We start from the raw sequence: 17,260 nt of genomic DNA, 5'->3' as shown, positions 1-17,260 counted from the left end.
GTATATATTCCTGATCAGTATCTTTAGGAGAGTCGATCTACCCATGTCCGTCTGTCCGTCCGTTTGTACGCAAACTAGTCTCTCAGTTTTAAAGCTATCTGCATCCCAAAAGTTGTATTTCTATTGCAGGTTGTATATAAGTCGGAACGAGCCGGATCGGACGACTATAGCATATAGCTCCCATAGGAACAATCGAAAAAATAAATAAAAAAAAATTATAAGTCTGTTTTTTTAAATTTTTTTTTAGTTCTTCGACATTTAGTCATGGTTAAATATTTCAGAATTACGTTTAAATTTAATCAAAATTAAAACAAAACAGTTCAGAATTTTATTAAAATCGGAAAATGATATCGTATAACTGCCATAGAAACTATCGAATAATTGATCTGCAAATCATCATAGCTTCAATGTTTTTAGACACATACGCAAGTAAATGATAATTTTAATGATTTCAAGAATATTTAATGTTTTCAATAGCTGAAAGGGTATATGAACTTCGGCTTGCCGAAGTTTGAATCCTTTCTTGTTTTTATTTCATTTTAGTCTGAATGATTGCTTACAATTGACTTTAGCGACTTGTTGAGGTTATTTCTCAGCAGACCGTCATTCTTTTGTGAGCTCTCTAATGCTGAGGTATTTTTGGCTGTCCCCCCAAAAGTTTTCCAACCCACACTGCACCGCTGGTGGGATTTTCGAAGGTGCTAAGCGGTTACCGCCTATTTCGGCGTGCATGCAAAGAAATGTCAAAATTCAATTTAATGCTGCCGTAACGAAAATCTGTCAGCTTGCAGCACAAATAATGTCAAAGCCAAGCGCACACACACACACACGTGAAACAGGAGGACTTGGAAGGGTTGAAGGCAGCCACAAAGTGCCATTCGTCCTGTGACAAGACGTACACAAAAGCCAAAGCAGGATGCTTGCGTCTGTCAGCGGCAATTGTGGCTGATTTGCGCTTTTTTCCTCCGCCGCAAAAGCGAGGGGTGGGCTGGAATGGGGGATGGGGTGAAAGTGGGCGGGGAAAGGGGACAGGGATAAATGCAGAGCCCAACCGCAGGGCTCGTGAAAACATCGCACAACATTCCAAAGCATTTGATAAACGGCGACGCCTCGCAGTATAGAGTATGTGCGCCTCTTCCTTTCACTCCCTTCAAAATGTCATTTCTCCTTTAGCTCCTGCACGGAAAAAGAATTTGATCTAGCTTTTGATTGTTTGCTCAACGTATAATAGAATAAACCAAGCATCTTGGTTAACAACTGTGAGAGCAAAACCTACCCAACAAGGGTTATCATGCAATATTTCAAATGTAATACTTTATTTTTCGGACATTTTCAGCCCAGTTTTATTTACAACCAAATAAATATGAACATGTAATTTTAAGTGGAGCTATGGAAAGTCAAGAAACTCGAGCTTTGAACTTGAACTTTTAGTTGATTTCACAAATTTAGTAATTTTATTCATTTAATATTTATATTTTAAAAGGCTAAAAAAATACTAATACTTTCGAAACCAGAAATGTTTAAAGTGTCTGGAAAGGGTCCGCAGATTGCAGTTCGAATTTTACTGAGCTGCATTGTGATTTCTCGACGGGTGCATCCCCAAGCAGTAAAATAAAAACAGAAAAAAACGGAAACAGGCAAAATGCGCGGGCAAGATGATGTTCTCAGGTGTTGCGTTTAATATGTTGATACCGCTCCTCTTAAGCCATTCAGGCAAAATAAATGAATGACAATTTGATTTTAATTCCAGGCTTCGTAAAAAAAATTAATTTACAGTGTCGATTCAAATTATTGCCAGGTGCATCAAAAATAAACGAAACGATTTTGACACACACAGCTCACTTGTGTTATTAGCACACGAGTAAAAAACATTTCCTGTGTGTGTGAGTGTCAAAAAAAACTATTTGAGCTACTGATTAGACTTTAATATCATTAAATAACTTATTATAAATTATTAAATAATGTTAATTTATAGTCTTGTGGCTTTTGTTAATTTCAACAAACACAAATGGAGTGTTAAATGTTGATTTCTAAAACTAAAGAATTCATGGTCTTATTTTTTTTGATGAATTCATTAAGGGAAGTGAAAAATGTGGTTTCACTTGTTCTGAAGAATTCGCTATCTCGATTTGTTGAAGAACGCTAATTTTCACAATATTAAATTGATTTTTTAATCGCGAACACTGTTAATGACTTTTGATCGCCAACATATTCTTTTGTCAATGTATAAAATAATAATTATCTGGCCGACATGAAACTGATTATGTTCCACCACTTGAGCAGCCTTACTTTAAGGACGATTTTAAATCAAAGTGGATGTGCGCGAGTTAAAGGAGCTTTTTATTTGCTTCCGGGGGAGTGTGTGGCAGTCTCTTTTAATTGAGCTGCAAAGAAGGGAGGCGGGTCCAGGCTGTTTTTGTGAATTTCGGGCATTCAGGCATTCAGGCTTTCAGTCTTTTAGGCGTCGCGCCAACAGCACGAATCTGAGTGTTTTGACTTTGTCGAATTAGCCATTGTGATAACATTTATGTGTGTGCCCGCTCAGGGGTTGTGTTTTTGTTTTGTGTTGTGTTGTGTTGTGTTGTGTGGTATTGTGTTGTTCTGCCGGTGCTTCATCGCACTTAATTGGGCAAGCGATTGCCTGACTTGCTTACAAATGTGTTCTTGAGTTTGGAACGGAAGGCGGCAGTCAGGCCAAAGATCACCCATACGCCCGGTGGGCCAGGGCACCAAAAACTGGCATTTGGAAGCGAATGAGAGCGTCACGCACTTGAGGACTCGCTCACGTATTGAGCATGTGTGTGAATATTGTACGCGATAAATTATTTTAAAGCGCGTTATGCCCTCCACTTTCCACTTTCCATTTTCGCATTTTCGCGCTTTCCAACCCGCGGGGCTGCCCTGCAGACATCTATTTAATATAGCGCGACGCATCAGTTTTAATATTGTTACGATTTTATTTACGCACATGAACGTTTATAAACGTTTATGACATGTCAGGCCCCATTCCCCTTGCGGCCCTTTAATTCCGCAGTGTGGCTTCGGTTTGTGGGGTTTCGGTTTTGCGAGGAAAACGGGGCGACACTACTCAAATAATATTTATTGTTTCTGATTTTTCTTTAGTCATTATTATTACGCATATTTATTATGCATTTATTAATTTGTTTTGCTGTGGTTTTTGTCCACATCCACATCTACATTTACATTTACATTCACATCTACATTCACATCCACCTCCAGCGGACACACACAGATACTGCCGTCAATGGATGTCAGCGGGCAGGTTAAACATTTTCGTTTGATTTGTTATCATTGTTGTATTTGTATTTGTATTTGCTATTGTTTTTGCATTTGTTTTTGTTGCTGCTTACGCCGCTGCTGCTGTCGTGGCTCGTTGATGGCGTTTGTAATTTCGTTTTCGGCACTATGTAATTTATTAACTTTTCATTGAAAGTTATGTGCAAACGCACGTTGACGACATCTTTAATTAATTACATTTTAACATGATAATTAATAGTGCCGCGTGCGTCGACAGGCCGACAAAGCCGACACAGCCGAGTGCCAAACGCCGAACACCCAAAAAGCTAAATCAATCGATGGGTAGCCCCCATCCCATTCCCCATCCCCATCCCACCTGAGCATCCATTTCGCGTCCTTAAAGCCGCCCGATCTTGAGTTAGATTATGGCTACGTGCTCGCGGTACAAAGCTGGACCGGCTTTAAGGCCCATCCATCGGGCATGTGGCATCGATAGCCATAATAATAACATCAGGCACAAGCACAGAGCCCAAAGTCCAAAGACCAATGTCGTGGGCACTGATGATGACCATAATGATACACAAACAATTGCCCAGGAATTTCAATTCAATTCAATTCCTTTTTGCACCCATCACTCGAGAAACTTTAGTGGCATGTCCCATTTGCGGTTGTGACAAACGGCTTGATTTCTATTGTTTCATAAAATTAAAAATAATTTAAAAATTATTGAGTCATCATTTTTTTAAATACAAGCATTTAAATGTTCGGATTTTGTATTTTAACTACTATTTTGAGTTAATATTACTTGATCCTGTGTGCCTGGAGTTAAGCACTTAGTTTTTTAATTCACTGATTGATCGGACAAATTATGCAAATCAATATTAAGTAAATTCATTTTGTATAAATTTAAATATTTTTCGCTTTGACTTTCATTCAATGCGGTTTTGAATTATTCAAAGTATGGAAATGTTTTTTTTTGTTCATTTGACTAATTTTGCAATTGATTGAACTGATCTGAAAATAAACCATATCCGACTTTTATATATATTGGGAAACATTTTAGATCTTAAATATTAAATCATGCAAATTAATATGCCTTGAACTAATTATTATAATTAAATATTAGTTATAAAATTTAGATTTCAATAGCCTATATATTTTTACTTTTCCATTTTGTTATCAGAGCAATCAATGTAATCAATCAATTATATTAGCCAATTAGTTCTTGTAATGAATATTGTATGTTAAATAACTTTCTGCATTATTTTTCAGTCAGTTTTAATTAAGTTGAAAAGTATCTTTCAGTCTGGCAACTGCCTACCATGATCTTTGCGCTTCTGCGCTACTGCTCTTGTGCCTTTTGTTTTTCCGCATCTTGGGTGTGTGTTTGTGTTTTGGTTTTTTTTTTTATCATTCCTCATGGTCCCGGAACCCTTCGTCCTGCTCTCCGCCAAAGGAAAGTTGTTCGCACAGTAGCCAAGATTGAGTTCTTATTCAATTTGTACGGATTTGTTGTACGCCGGCCCTTTTGCAGTACGCTCGTCCGCTCTTAAGGCCTAACCACTCATCTTGGCCAAGCCCCACTCAACTTCTCATTCTTCGGGCTCCATTGGAATTTATTTCATATTATTTTCGTTGGTCATGGTCCCCGTCCGTACGTCTGCCCGCCCTGCTCCTAATCCTGATCCCTTCTTTCCCACAATACAAGTTGGCACTGCATGGCATTGTTTTGGGGTGCGACTGCAAAAGTTCTTCGAGTTGTGGCCCCAGCTGCAGTCAATTTAGTTGACCAACCCATACTGCCCTCCTGCCATCCGGTACTTTGGCTGCAGGCCTGCAGATGGATCAAGTTAGCTGCTAGTTGACTCCTGCTGCCAGACCAACAAATGCCCGGAGCCAATCAATGCGCCGGCAAAAGTATGCTACGAAAAAGTTGCAGTCGAAACGGGACTGAAAAACCATGAAAATGTCCTTGCCAGCTAAATGCCACAATCACACACGCATACTACGTTTATGCTAGGAAATTCATGAATTCTTAAATTCATGAAATCAAATTAGCCCCTGCTAATGCATAAAATAATATATTAGCAGAGATACCAGACGTGTAAAAATTAAGTCCCAGCTTAATTTACATGTCTGGCAGCTCTGCTAGTATTATTATTTAAGCTGATTATTAGTACTTTACCATCCCCAGGGCGAGCAGGAAAACTAATTAACAAAAAAGCCAAGTGAAGACGAAGACAACAAAATGAATGACCTTTAAAGGGCGAGAAGAATTTAATTTCAATTTTTTATTTTTACGTCTGGCGTTGCCATCTTATTTGTAACGAGTTAAGTTGGTTGCGCCTCGCCATTTCACGCATTCGGTCTAAAATCATAGTCAACTTTCGTGTTTAAGCGAATACATGAAATGGTGTTTATGCCCACACGTATTTCCCCGTTTCATTAAATGGCCATCGTAAGAACGCATCAACACACTCATGCAGTGCTGCGAAATTCTTGGTATAAACTTAATAATGCATCGGGGCAAACAAACACTGGGCAGAAGTCAGGAAGCCAAAATAAGTTTTTGGGCTAACTTGTTATTTTTGTAATTGGCACTTTGCAGTTTTTATTGAGGTGGTGGATTCCCCAAAATCGTTCATTTGACTCTTGTGTGGATCAAAAGCGGACCAAGGGTTGGTTATTTATGAACTGCGTTCAGGTGTTATGATCGATGTCCTTTTGTGCTGCCTTGGCCACTCAGCCGGGAAACTTTGTATCCATCCCAATATTGCCATCCCATCCTTGGGCGTAATCTCTGGCCAAACGTTAACCACCTCAAAGATAAGCTGCCCTGAGCTCCAAATTCCCAATTTTTGTTGCTGGTTTGCCTGGGAATACCCTTCTTCATTGGGCTAGTTATTTGACTCTGAAATTCAGGGTGAAAGAAACCAATTTGCCCAGAGTGAAGTTAAGATACCCTTGCAATTATGACTAAAGTTTATTGGTCAATCTATTCTAATATATTCTTTTATTTTTTGTGCATCTACCTGTGTTGATTTACATGATTTTCTATTGCAGTTTAGTTTTGGTTAATATACATATATTATAACATTTTATTATTATATAAATACTGCTGTTACCCAATGTACTCGCTAACTCCGACGGACCATACGTATGGCTATATGATGGCATCTTTAGGCCTAGAAAAAGGTTAAAAAAAGGCTTGTTTTGTGATTTTTTCAAAGGGTAGTGGCAGCTAGAAAAAAAAAACGAAAATGAAAAAAAAATTTAATTTAAGTTTTTCATACATACATAGAAAGCTCTTTAAGTGCTGTAACTTTGTCAATTTGACTTCGATTTACTTGAAATACTTGAAATACATGGCACAACTATCTAAAAATACTTACTTTAAAAAAGACAACAAAAAATTCCTACCTTAAAAAGATTTGCTTTAAATTAATAGAGAATAAAAAACACATGTGTTAGCCGATACTTAAAACTTGTTGCACACACTCCAATTTATAAATTTATATAATATAATGCTCTAATAATTTTGCTTATGCTTCTGAATCAAACTAACGTACAAATCTGTGTACATTGGTAAAAAAACGTAGAAAATCCAAATATTTCGTACTGATTTGAAATGTGTGTTCGCTTTGATTTTTGTTCATTGCTGTTTGAAGTTATTTTAAATATGAAAATACTAAAGTTTTTTATTTTAACATTTTTTGAACTGATTTTGTTATCTGAAAATTAAATTTAAATTAAAACCATATCAAAATAAATAATATGCATTTAAACAAATAGAAAGTATTTAAAATCTAATATTTTTTACACTAATCGAAATATTTTAACATTATATTATGTTTAATATTATGACTTTATATTTAATATAAATATTAAATATAGCATTTAAAATTCAATAGTCAGGTATTTATTTTTTCTATAGAATTTGTTTTATCAGTGCAGATGAAACTTATTTTAGTTTAAGAGAGTGCTGTAAAAATATATCCACAATATACTTCAATTTGATCCTCCGAGTTTGATTATATGCAGTATGTAACAAACAAATATATTGACTACATTTTTGAACACATTTTTTTACAAATTCAAGGGTATATAAAGTTCAAGGTATATAAAGTTCGTTTCAGCGAAGTACGAACTATTCTCGATTCCTTTGCGCGACTTCAAATTGCCAACTTAGTTGTTATTTGTTCGCTGTCTGGCTGAAGGGCCAGCGCGGAAAGTAGGCGGTTGGAGGTCCTAGGGCTGAAGGATGAAGGACGAAGGACGATCCAGGGCAGGGCAGGGCAATATTCGTGGACGCAGCACTCTGATGGCTCTCACGTCACCACTTCTGCAAATTGCGGCAATAATGCAACAAAGGTTTCTTGGGAAACACATACCAAATTGCATAAGCAAGGCAGGGCAAGGCCGCGTGGGGCGGTGGAATTGGGGTGGGCGGTGGATATCCAGTGGAATGGATGTTCAGTCCTTGGCGAACGAAAGACTGAAGCACTGAATGACGGCGTCAGTCGCTTGGCCGCCAAGGCTCTTGAACCTCTTCAGCCCACCGACACCCCCGGCATTTCATTTTCAATTTGATATTTTTTTCACTTCTTGCCCTTCGTGGTGCTTTGTTTTTTCGTAGAAAAAATTTTTGTTGGCTGTTGCGGTTTCCGATTTTGGGTCCCGTCTGCGTTTTCCTTTTCGTTTTCGTTGCAACATTTTTGTTTGTAATTTAGTTTGGAATGCTGGCGCCACAGTTGCCGACGCTCCTTGTGCGGTTTTCTTAGAAAAATCTCTAGTCGTCGTAATTGCAGTGCCTGCAGTGCCGCCTGCCGTGCCCTCCCTCACCCGCTCACCCCCTTACCCGCTCATTCCCCATCCCAGAACTGCGACTGCCGACAGGCAAATCAACTGTCACCCAGTTGCTCAGATGCGAGACCACGGGAGGTATGAGTAATTTCACTCATTCCTCATACGCCGCATGGGTCGTGGCTCTTTAAGTTTTCCCCCGCACAAAAGCCCTTAAGTTTTTTCATTTCGCCCCCGCTGTTTTGCATTCATAAGACCCAAAAGTATGAAGCATTAATTTTTATTCGGCCCTCTAATCCACTTAAACAAAAATATTTAATTTTGCTCCAATTGATGACCACTAACATCAAATAAGGGATTTGGATTTGTCAACTCAAGTTTCTTGTTACTGAATAATAATAATTGCGTGCTTTCGCCACTTTAAATTTGCTATGAATATTATATTAAATTATTTGGCTTAAATTTATATTAAATTTTCAGATATTAAAATCTATTTCGTAAATAGTCAAATGGAAAATTTAAAGAAGTTATATTATTTTCATATTAAAAATAACTAAAAATCATAATGCATGAAAATTAATGCAAAAAATCTTTAAATTGCGTACAAAATATTTGTCTCTTTTTATTAACAGTGAATAACTTTTAATATTCGAAATTTCATGTCGTATTTAAAATGATTTGTAATCTACAAACTTTACATACAATTGTTATAATTATTTATACAAATATGGATTGAAAATATTTTTGTTAATGACCAAAATTTGATAAAAAAGAAAAGAATATTCAAAGATTTACGCGAAGAATTGAATGAAAATTTATAAAATCCGTCATAAGGATTTTGTAGAGGATGCATAAATTTGTTTGAGGTTTTGAAAAAAAAAATTGTTAATTGACGCAGCCTTTAACTCAAGGTTCCGCTTTAATTGGACAAACCGAATTCAACAAAATGCCTGGAAACTGAATACTTCTGAATCGTACCGACAAGTTTAAAGGTTAAAGTGCCCGCAGTTGGTCCAGAAAACAGACACGAAAAAGAACAATAAGGCAGCCTGGTCGGACATATAGAATTGAGCAGCACCATATACACCTATATCTCGCCCCCTCTGTTTTCTCCTTTCAGAAACAGCGGCCACAATGGACCAAAGGCATTGGCAGAGCCAAAGGGGCAAGCCCTAAATACCAAATCGCCAGGTGGTGGTCACACCTCCATCTTTTCTCCACTTTTGGCCGCATTTGTTCCTCTTTTCTATTTTTCGCTTGTTCCAAACAATTGGCGATGCGACCCACCCAAACACCTAAAGACCGAATCACCCAAACACGAAAACACCAAAATACCAAAACACCCACCCACTTACTTATTCATTTCCACTCAATCCACCCCGTGCCCTGAGTTTTTCACCCTTATGCTCATTCCCATCCGTTAATTGTCGTTTGTCTGTTGATTCTAGCTGCTAATTTCTTTTGTCCATTGGACCCGCTGGGTGTACAAGGACGAATCGGGGTGGGTGGGAAGTGGTGGATGTGGAGGAGGATTTCGTGCCGGCCGCTGGGCACCTTTTCCAAAGATCAGCGGGCGATTTCCACACGGGTGCCGGAAATGGCAATGGAAATGGAAATGGAGGTATATGGACGGGGGGCGGTGGGCGGTGGGTGGTGTTCAGTGGGCAGTCGGGCAAAGGTGTTGTGTTGTTGTGGTTTCCTTTGCCCCGCTGCTTTTGTATGGCAAGCGACAAAAGAAAGCCACTGGCAGCATTTACCAACGCCATTGAGTCGAAACACTGAGGTAAATAACGCCCTTGTTAGTTTCCTTTGTGCATTTAATGTATAATCCCTTCTTGTTAATGACCATAATAATACAAACTATGGGGGGTTTCCCGTGATTTTAAAAAAGTAATGCTAATAGAAAAACATTGCATTTTTTTTTATAAACAAAATTGCTAATGCAAAAACACGTCATTACTTAAAAAAAAAAATAATGCTAGTGATTTAATTACTTGTGGAACAAAACAATGGCTATAATTATTTTTTATAAAAATTTTAATGGCAAAAAAAGTGGTTAGTTAAGTAATGGTGCTCGTTAATTGACTTGATTTAAAAACTATAGATGTATGGAAAGTAGAGCTAAAGGTGTGTATATTATAAGTAGTTACAAACAACACTTGTTTCTGTCTGTGCTTTTTCAATATCTATGTGGGTGATACTCATCTTGTATCTATTAAATTAAGACTCTATGGAATTTCAACAATTTTAAATTTTACTAATAACACAAAACATTTTTAAAAAATACAAAATGAACTAATGATGATGATAGAAAATCTCATATAAAAACCGAATAATAATAACAAAGCCGACATATATATAAACGATATAATAAAATTCCTACGTAGCTTCTGAGGATAATTTCAAATACATGAAAATAGGATGGGCCTATTGGGCAAAAAATTCATAGAGAAAAAAGCATTTGAGACAATTAAAGTCATTCAGATTTTGAAACAATTATTAATCTTTTTAAACAGTTTATAACCTGTTTAACATTTGGCCTTGTACTTTCCCTACTTTTTCAAACTTTTCCCTCAGTGCAGCCCTTATCATCCAGAATGGGAATCAGAGGCCTGGGCACAAAGGACTGTGAATGGTGGAGCATCCAATGGTATTATGAGCGAAGGACTGCTGTCTCCCTCGAAATCGGCTTGATTCCTTGCCGTTTCTCCGATTGCAATTAATTCTGGGTATTCGCATCACGTTCGGGATCCCATCACCAAACAATTTCATCCGTATTAAATGCAATGATGAAAGTGAAAACGCAATCTGCGTTCACCCAATACGTAAGTCCCACCCCGTATCCCGTTTTCCGTTCCCATTTAATACAGCCATCCTGCCAGGACGAAATTCGACTGGGATCAAGTAGGAATGCCCTTATTGTATCGAAAAAAATAATAACTTATCGCAATTTTAAAATGTGAGAAGTAATTATACCTTAAAGTAAGCCATAAGAACATTTTAAGAAGGTGGATATTAGACAAAAACATTAAAAAAGGATTACTGTTTATGGACATCAAAAACTTAACTTGACTGTGCTTTCCACTGGCCAAGTATCACTATTGCTAATATAAAGCTTCAATTTTTGCATACTTGATTTTAAACTTCCTTCGAGTGCTTCCCTCCGGCCATTGTGGTGTAATTTTATTGTTGTTTTTTTCCAGTTTCGCCCCCAGTTTCGGCTTTTAAACAATGTTGCTAACGTTCTAGTACACCTTACAGAAGCCACAAGGAAACTCTCCTCTTTTATCGCAGTCTGCGTTGGTTTCCATTAGGATATTTGCCATGCGTCCTGTGGTGACAACGAGTGAATTCTTTTCTCCGGTTCTCACAACCATCAAATAAAGACGATTTAATTTCATTAATTTGCACACAAAAAGGGGCGGGGCGGAGGTGGGGGCGTTTCCCGGCTGGTTCACACCTCCATCAGGGGGTGGACTCTGGCCACTTTTGTCGCCCGCCGTGCCACCTGCCATCCCGCCACCTGTCACCTGCTGGCCCCAACCAACATCAGCCCAATGCCTTTTATCCACAAAAATGTTCTCTTAATTTTTGTAATTTGTTGTCTTGCTGTGAGTGGACTGTGGAGTGGGCACAAGGCCACCATTGGATATCGGAGTAATGGTTTTAATACCAGCTATCGGGGCATCAGCCCCAGTTTGTGGTCTCTTTAATGCGTCGCAATGAGATTTGCATATTGTGGCAGTGATGCCGTCAGTACCCTGTTTCGGGTACCCTGCCCTTACCCACTCCCCAATCCCCGAGATTATGTGCAAAAAATTCCATTCTTGCCAGATTTGGGCAATGACTGGCACAAAAAAAAAAGCAAACAACAAAATCTAAACAAAATGTAACGAAACCCCAACGCAAAACCAAGCGGAGCAAATAAAAGTGAGGGAAAAGTTACCTTCGCATGTCAGTAACAATTAGTGGCGGAAAGTATCTAGATACACCCCATAGGCACTTATTTTCCAAATACCCTGTACTTGTACAACGTAGGGGTGTACTGTTTTCGTGGTAAAGAATGTAAAAGCCATACATATATTCATGGTCAGCATTTCAACAAACATTTTATTAATTTGTGAAAGAATACTACACCTTGTTTTTTTAAAGGTCATAGGTCGTATTAATGCTCGCCATAATCAGCAGATACAAATTATTATTTGATTTTGATGAACTTTTGTACTATATTGTTTTTTATTTTTATTGTAAAGAAAACTTGGATATTGATGTCGTTTTGAATAGTAACTTAAGCTACAGTGCGATCTTATTTTAACAGAATATGTACTTCATTACATACTAATTCTTAACTACCAAGGTGTTCGTTGAATTTTAGTACTAGATAAATAATAAATTAATATATATAATATTAAGCGATTTATTTAATCAATTATTACAATACTTATTCATTTGTGAAAAAACGAAGTGAGTCCAAATATTTTGTATCCTTTTAAATATTTTTTGCTTTGATTTTCATTTAATGCGGGTACTTAAATATAGAAATATTACAACTTTTAAAATTTTTCATTTAATTTTAATATCTGAAAATTACATTTAAATTTCATCTATATTTAGCATTAATAGTAAAAAGCTAAAACTATGTTAAACCTTATGTGCAAAATACATTAATAAAATTTTTTTTAATATTTAATCATGAAAATTAGAATGCATTGGACTTTATATTGTGATTTTATATTTTATTTAAACGCAATATACAATTTCAATTTCAAAAGTCAGATATTTTTTTGTACTATTCCATTTTCTATCACTGTTCATTTAATCTTTAATTTACTTTATGGGTTATTCCCAAAGAATCTGGCACTCCCTTGCAGAGCGGGGTATCAAAAGTGGTACCTGCTCACATGATGCCAACCTATTCTCAGACTTTGAGGTCGGGCAGGGTCTGCAGAAGTTGACGCAGTGCGAGGAGGGTGAGGGGAAGGGGAAGGGGAAGGGGGAGCGGGAGCGGGAGCGGGAGGGTGAGGGTGAGGGGGAGTGACCCTCTCGGCTTAGCATGAAAGCCCGTCAAAATATTGCCTACGAAATTAATTTTGACATGTGCCACAATGAGTGAAGGCTTTGTCCAGGCGAGGGGAAAGTGGTCCGCGGGTGGAGCTGCTGCGGCTGTCAGGTGTCGCCGCGCTCCGACTCAAAATTATATGTTATCATTCCGTCGGAGCTAAGATATGTGCCCTAAATCCGATGACTGGCTCCGCAGTTTCCTAATGGAGTATTTCATTTGTATGCACTTGGCTTAAAATGAATTGACAAATTGGAAAATGAAATTATAAAGGTATAATTTCTATACAAATTTTAGGATGCTCGATTAATTTCAGATGTGCTGGACAGGTCGTTAGAAAAAACGTTTGCTCCACTATTTTTTGGAAAAACTAATTTGACACGCTGCACTAGAAAATGTCTGTGTAGGCAAAAAGTACCTGTCTGAAGCAGTCCAATGTATAATCATTTTTCGTCACAAAATTTGATAAAAGAAATTTGGTTTGCTGAAGGTGCGTTCGTCACGACTTTTTTTTCCCCATTAAGAAGTGTTTTTGTTTGATATTTAAAACTATGTTTATTTTTCGATTAATTTTTCTATCAATTCTGTGGCTGCTACATGATGTCGTTGTACGTTTTTATTTTTTTGTTTGTATTGCAACCGTTTCTACGCAAACTAGTCTCTCAGTTTTAAAGCTATCTGCATGAAACTTTCCCAAAAGTTTTCTTTCTAGTGCGGGTAGTATATAAGTCGGATCGAGCCGGATCGGACGACTATAGCATATAGCTCCCATAGGAACAATCGGAAAAATAAATACAAAAAATTATAACTTTGGTGTTTTTTAATATTTTTTTTTAAGTTCTTCGAAATATAGTAATGGTTAAATATTTATTTAATTTTATTTTGTAATTTTTTTTTAGAAATTCTTTATGATTAATTAATAATTTGACAGGTCAAAATTACGCATTAAATTTTATTAAAATCGGAAATCGATATCATATAGCTGTCATAGGAACTATCAAATAAGCTTCAAATAGCTTCAATGTAAACATGCACGCAAGTCAATCATAATTTTAATGTTTTCAAGAATATTAAATTTTTGCAATTGCTGCAAGGGTATATGAACATCGGCTTGCCGAAGTTTGCTTCCTTTCTTGTTTAATTTTTTTTTAGTTCTTCGACATATAATAAAGGTTGAATATTTCAGAATAACGGTTTAAATTTCATCAAAATCGGACGACTATATATATAGCTCCCATAGAAATATAATAATATATAAACTAACTATTTAATAATTGAGCTGCAAATCATCAAAGTTTCAATGTTTTTAAACATATACGCAAGTAAATCATAGTTTTAATGTTTTCAAAAATATTTAATTCTTGCAATAGCTGCAAGGGTATATGAACTTCGGCTTGCCGAAGTTTGCTTTCTTTCTTGTTTTAATTTATTTACTCTTCGAAATTGGCCTTATAGCATAATGATCCGAGTCGATCGATCAAACATTTTTGGCTTTCGCAGCTGGCCTTTCTCCACCGATCGATTCGCCACACAGTCACACACAAAATCGCACGCCAGCAGGACACATGCGCACACGAACATCCAGTCGTCATATAGATATAAATTTATTTTTGGTACAATCCCATCGAGGAAGCAAGGCGGGGAAGCCATGGGCTCGGCCGCATCGCACCACCTCAGCGCCGAGGAGCTGTCCGACATCCAGGGCGAGACGGGCTTCTCGCTGGCGCGCCTCGACTATCTGTATGGCCACTACCAGGCCTTGGATCGCGACCCGGAGGATCGGGTGCTGCGCAGCGAGCTGCTGCGCGTGCCGCCGGTGGCCTGGCATCCGCTGGCGGAGCGACTGGTGGACGCCATGCTGCATCCGTCGCTCGGCTTCCGGCACTTTGTGCGCGGCCTGGCCCACTTCCAGCGCGGCGAGCCGCTGGACCGGAAGCTGGCCTCCGTGCTTCGCCTCTTCGACGAGGATGGCGACGGGCTGCTGAGTGCGGACCAGTGCCACGCCCTGCTCGTCCGCCTGCCGGCGACGCGGCGAGAACTGCGCACGATGCGCTACCGCCTCAATCAGATCCTGGCCGAGAAGGACAAGCTCGACGCCGAGGACTTTGGCCACATCACCAGAGGTCTGGACCTGGAGCAAAGTCTCTCGCTGCGATTCCACTGACACCCATACCCGAAATGGCCAAACATCCAAGGCCACCCACAAACACACACACAAACAAACACACCTAAACACACCCTCACACCTTCACACCCTTACACACAGTGAATTGCATATCCTTTCGCCGCTCCCATAACATCACGTTGCGAAACTTTTCACATAAACGCAAAAGTTAAGTCATTCCTGAAAATTGTTTCTTGAATTTACTCGCGCACTTGCGCCGCGCCTCTTGAAAGGGGCAGTGGAGCAGGCGGGTCTGGGAATATGAGCACTCCTCCTCAATGGCACTTGAGCTCGTTCTCATGCCAGTCATGACTTTTGTGTCCTTAACCAGGCGGCGTACATATGCCCTGGCTTGGTTGCGACACTCGCCAAAAAGATGGGGTAAATAAATTATAAGGTGGAATTGAAAAGTATTTTGAAAATTCCTATACTGTGTGTATAGTGTTTCGTTTAAAAATAAGTATTTTTACAGTACTGTCATCAGGAACAATTGCTGTCGATGGCAAGTTAATAAAAGTTATAGAGCAAATGATCCGCAATGTATATATACTTTAAGACTTTGTAACCCTTTGCCACTAAGTATTCGATTGGTTTGGGGATCCAAGAAGGATGTGCTTAGGCAATTGCTTAGGGAATATTTTTTAATTAATATTTAGTTTTAAAGTTAAGTTAGCTGATAGCCAGGTAAAGATTTATCCATTAACGAATAAAAAAATAAAAAAAATAAAAAAATTAAAAAATTAAAAAAAAAATAAATAAATAAATAAAAAATAAATAAATAAATAAAATAAATAAATAAATAAATATTCCCTACCAGTTTAAAAAATAAAAATATTTGTAAATTTTTTTCTTCATTTCTTTTGCATATAGTAATGGTTAATATTGCAGAATTAAGCTTTTAATTTTATTAAAATCGGAAAACGATAATATAAAGATGTTTAGTTTTATATACTTGTATATATCATAGTTTATAAAACGGCTTCACTAGGCGGATCATCCCAGCTTAAGAAGTACAAAGGGAACTCTCTTTATCCGAAAAATGCATATTCACAAATACAAAACCATTATTCGCCAAAGAACACTTTGTGTTTGGTAAAAAAATGCTTATATCAACAACTTCCGAAATAGGAAAAGGTTTTTCTAAAAACTTAATTAATGAAAGCAATTTAATTTTAATTTTTTAATTTTTATTTATTACTGCCCCCCAGCCTATTAATTATTTTGTTATGCGGCTGTTATGTACTATCACTTGCATTTCTTATTTTGCATACTCGACAATTATGCGACTAGTCCAAAAAGGCTTTTATGAAAGAATACATAAATGATATTTTATTGATATATATTTATTTTATTAAAGCCTATTTCTATAAGAATTTATCTAGATTATGATATACACTTAACTCAGCCCTTTATATGCAAAATACGAATGCAAAAAGTGAATAACTTTCTTAGAAATCAAGTGATTTGAGTGTGTTGGTAAAGTTTTTCAATAGAAACTTATTGATACCGAATTATCTTTCTCGAATTTTTTTCTTTCTGTAAAAGTGTCAAAGTAATGTAAATTTAAATTTACTGACCCTAGTAACTTTAGAAAAGGGTATAAAAACTTAACTTTAAATAAATAATTTAATACTTATAAGTTATTTCAGGGTATTCAACACAAATTGTAACTTTTTGGGATAAAAGGACTATGCTCGAGACTTGATGTTTTATTCGATATGCACTTGCTAATATTCTACGCTAAAATCAACCAGTTTTTTTCCGAGTGTGTGCCTTGTAGGTAGAGCGTCTTGGTCCCACCCCCGCCCCTCCAGAAGCTATTCTCTTCGCTCCTTTCCACGGGCAAGTTCTGTTTAATCCGACATTTGCTCATTTGCTCTGGTTGAGGTCACCTGTTACGGTGCGGCATGTGTGTGCGTGTGACCCTGCCGCCCCCTGGACCGGCCAACGCCCCCTTTTTTGGGTGCTCAGCGAGG

At 37.7% G+C, this 17,260-nt stretch overlaps 1 protein-coding gene across 1 annotated transcript; it reads left to right on the top strand.

Moving 5' to 3' along the window:
* Nucleotides 1-14,768: 14,768 nt before the first annotated feature.
* LOC128264800 (calcineurin B homologous protein 2-like) lies at nucleotides 14,769-15,284 on the top strand. The gene has a single exon (XM_053000475.1). It carries the CDS (start codon nucleotides 14,769-14,771, stop codon nucleotides 15,282-15,284), a length of 516 nt encoding a protein of 171 aa, XP_052856435.1.
* The last annotated feature ends 1,976 nt before the right edge of the window (nucleotides 15,285-17,260 follow it).

Source organism: Drosophila gunungcola, unplaced genomic scaffold (genome assembly GCF_025200985.1).
Source record: "Drosophila gunungcola strain Sukarami unplaced genomic scaffold, Dgunungcola_SK_2 000078F, whole genome shotgun sequence".
NCBI lineage: Eukaryota > Metazoa > Arthropoda > Insecta > Diptera > Drosophilidae > Drosophila > Drosophila gunungcola.
Note: the sequence above shows the minus strand (reverse complement) of the source record. Positions and strands in the feature narration are given on the sequence as shown.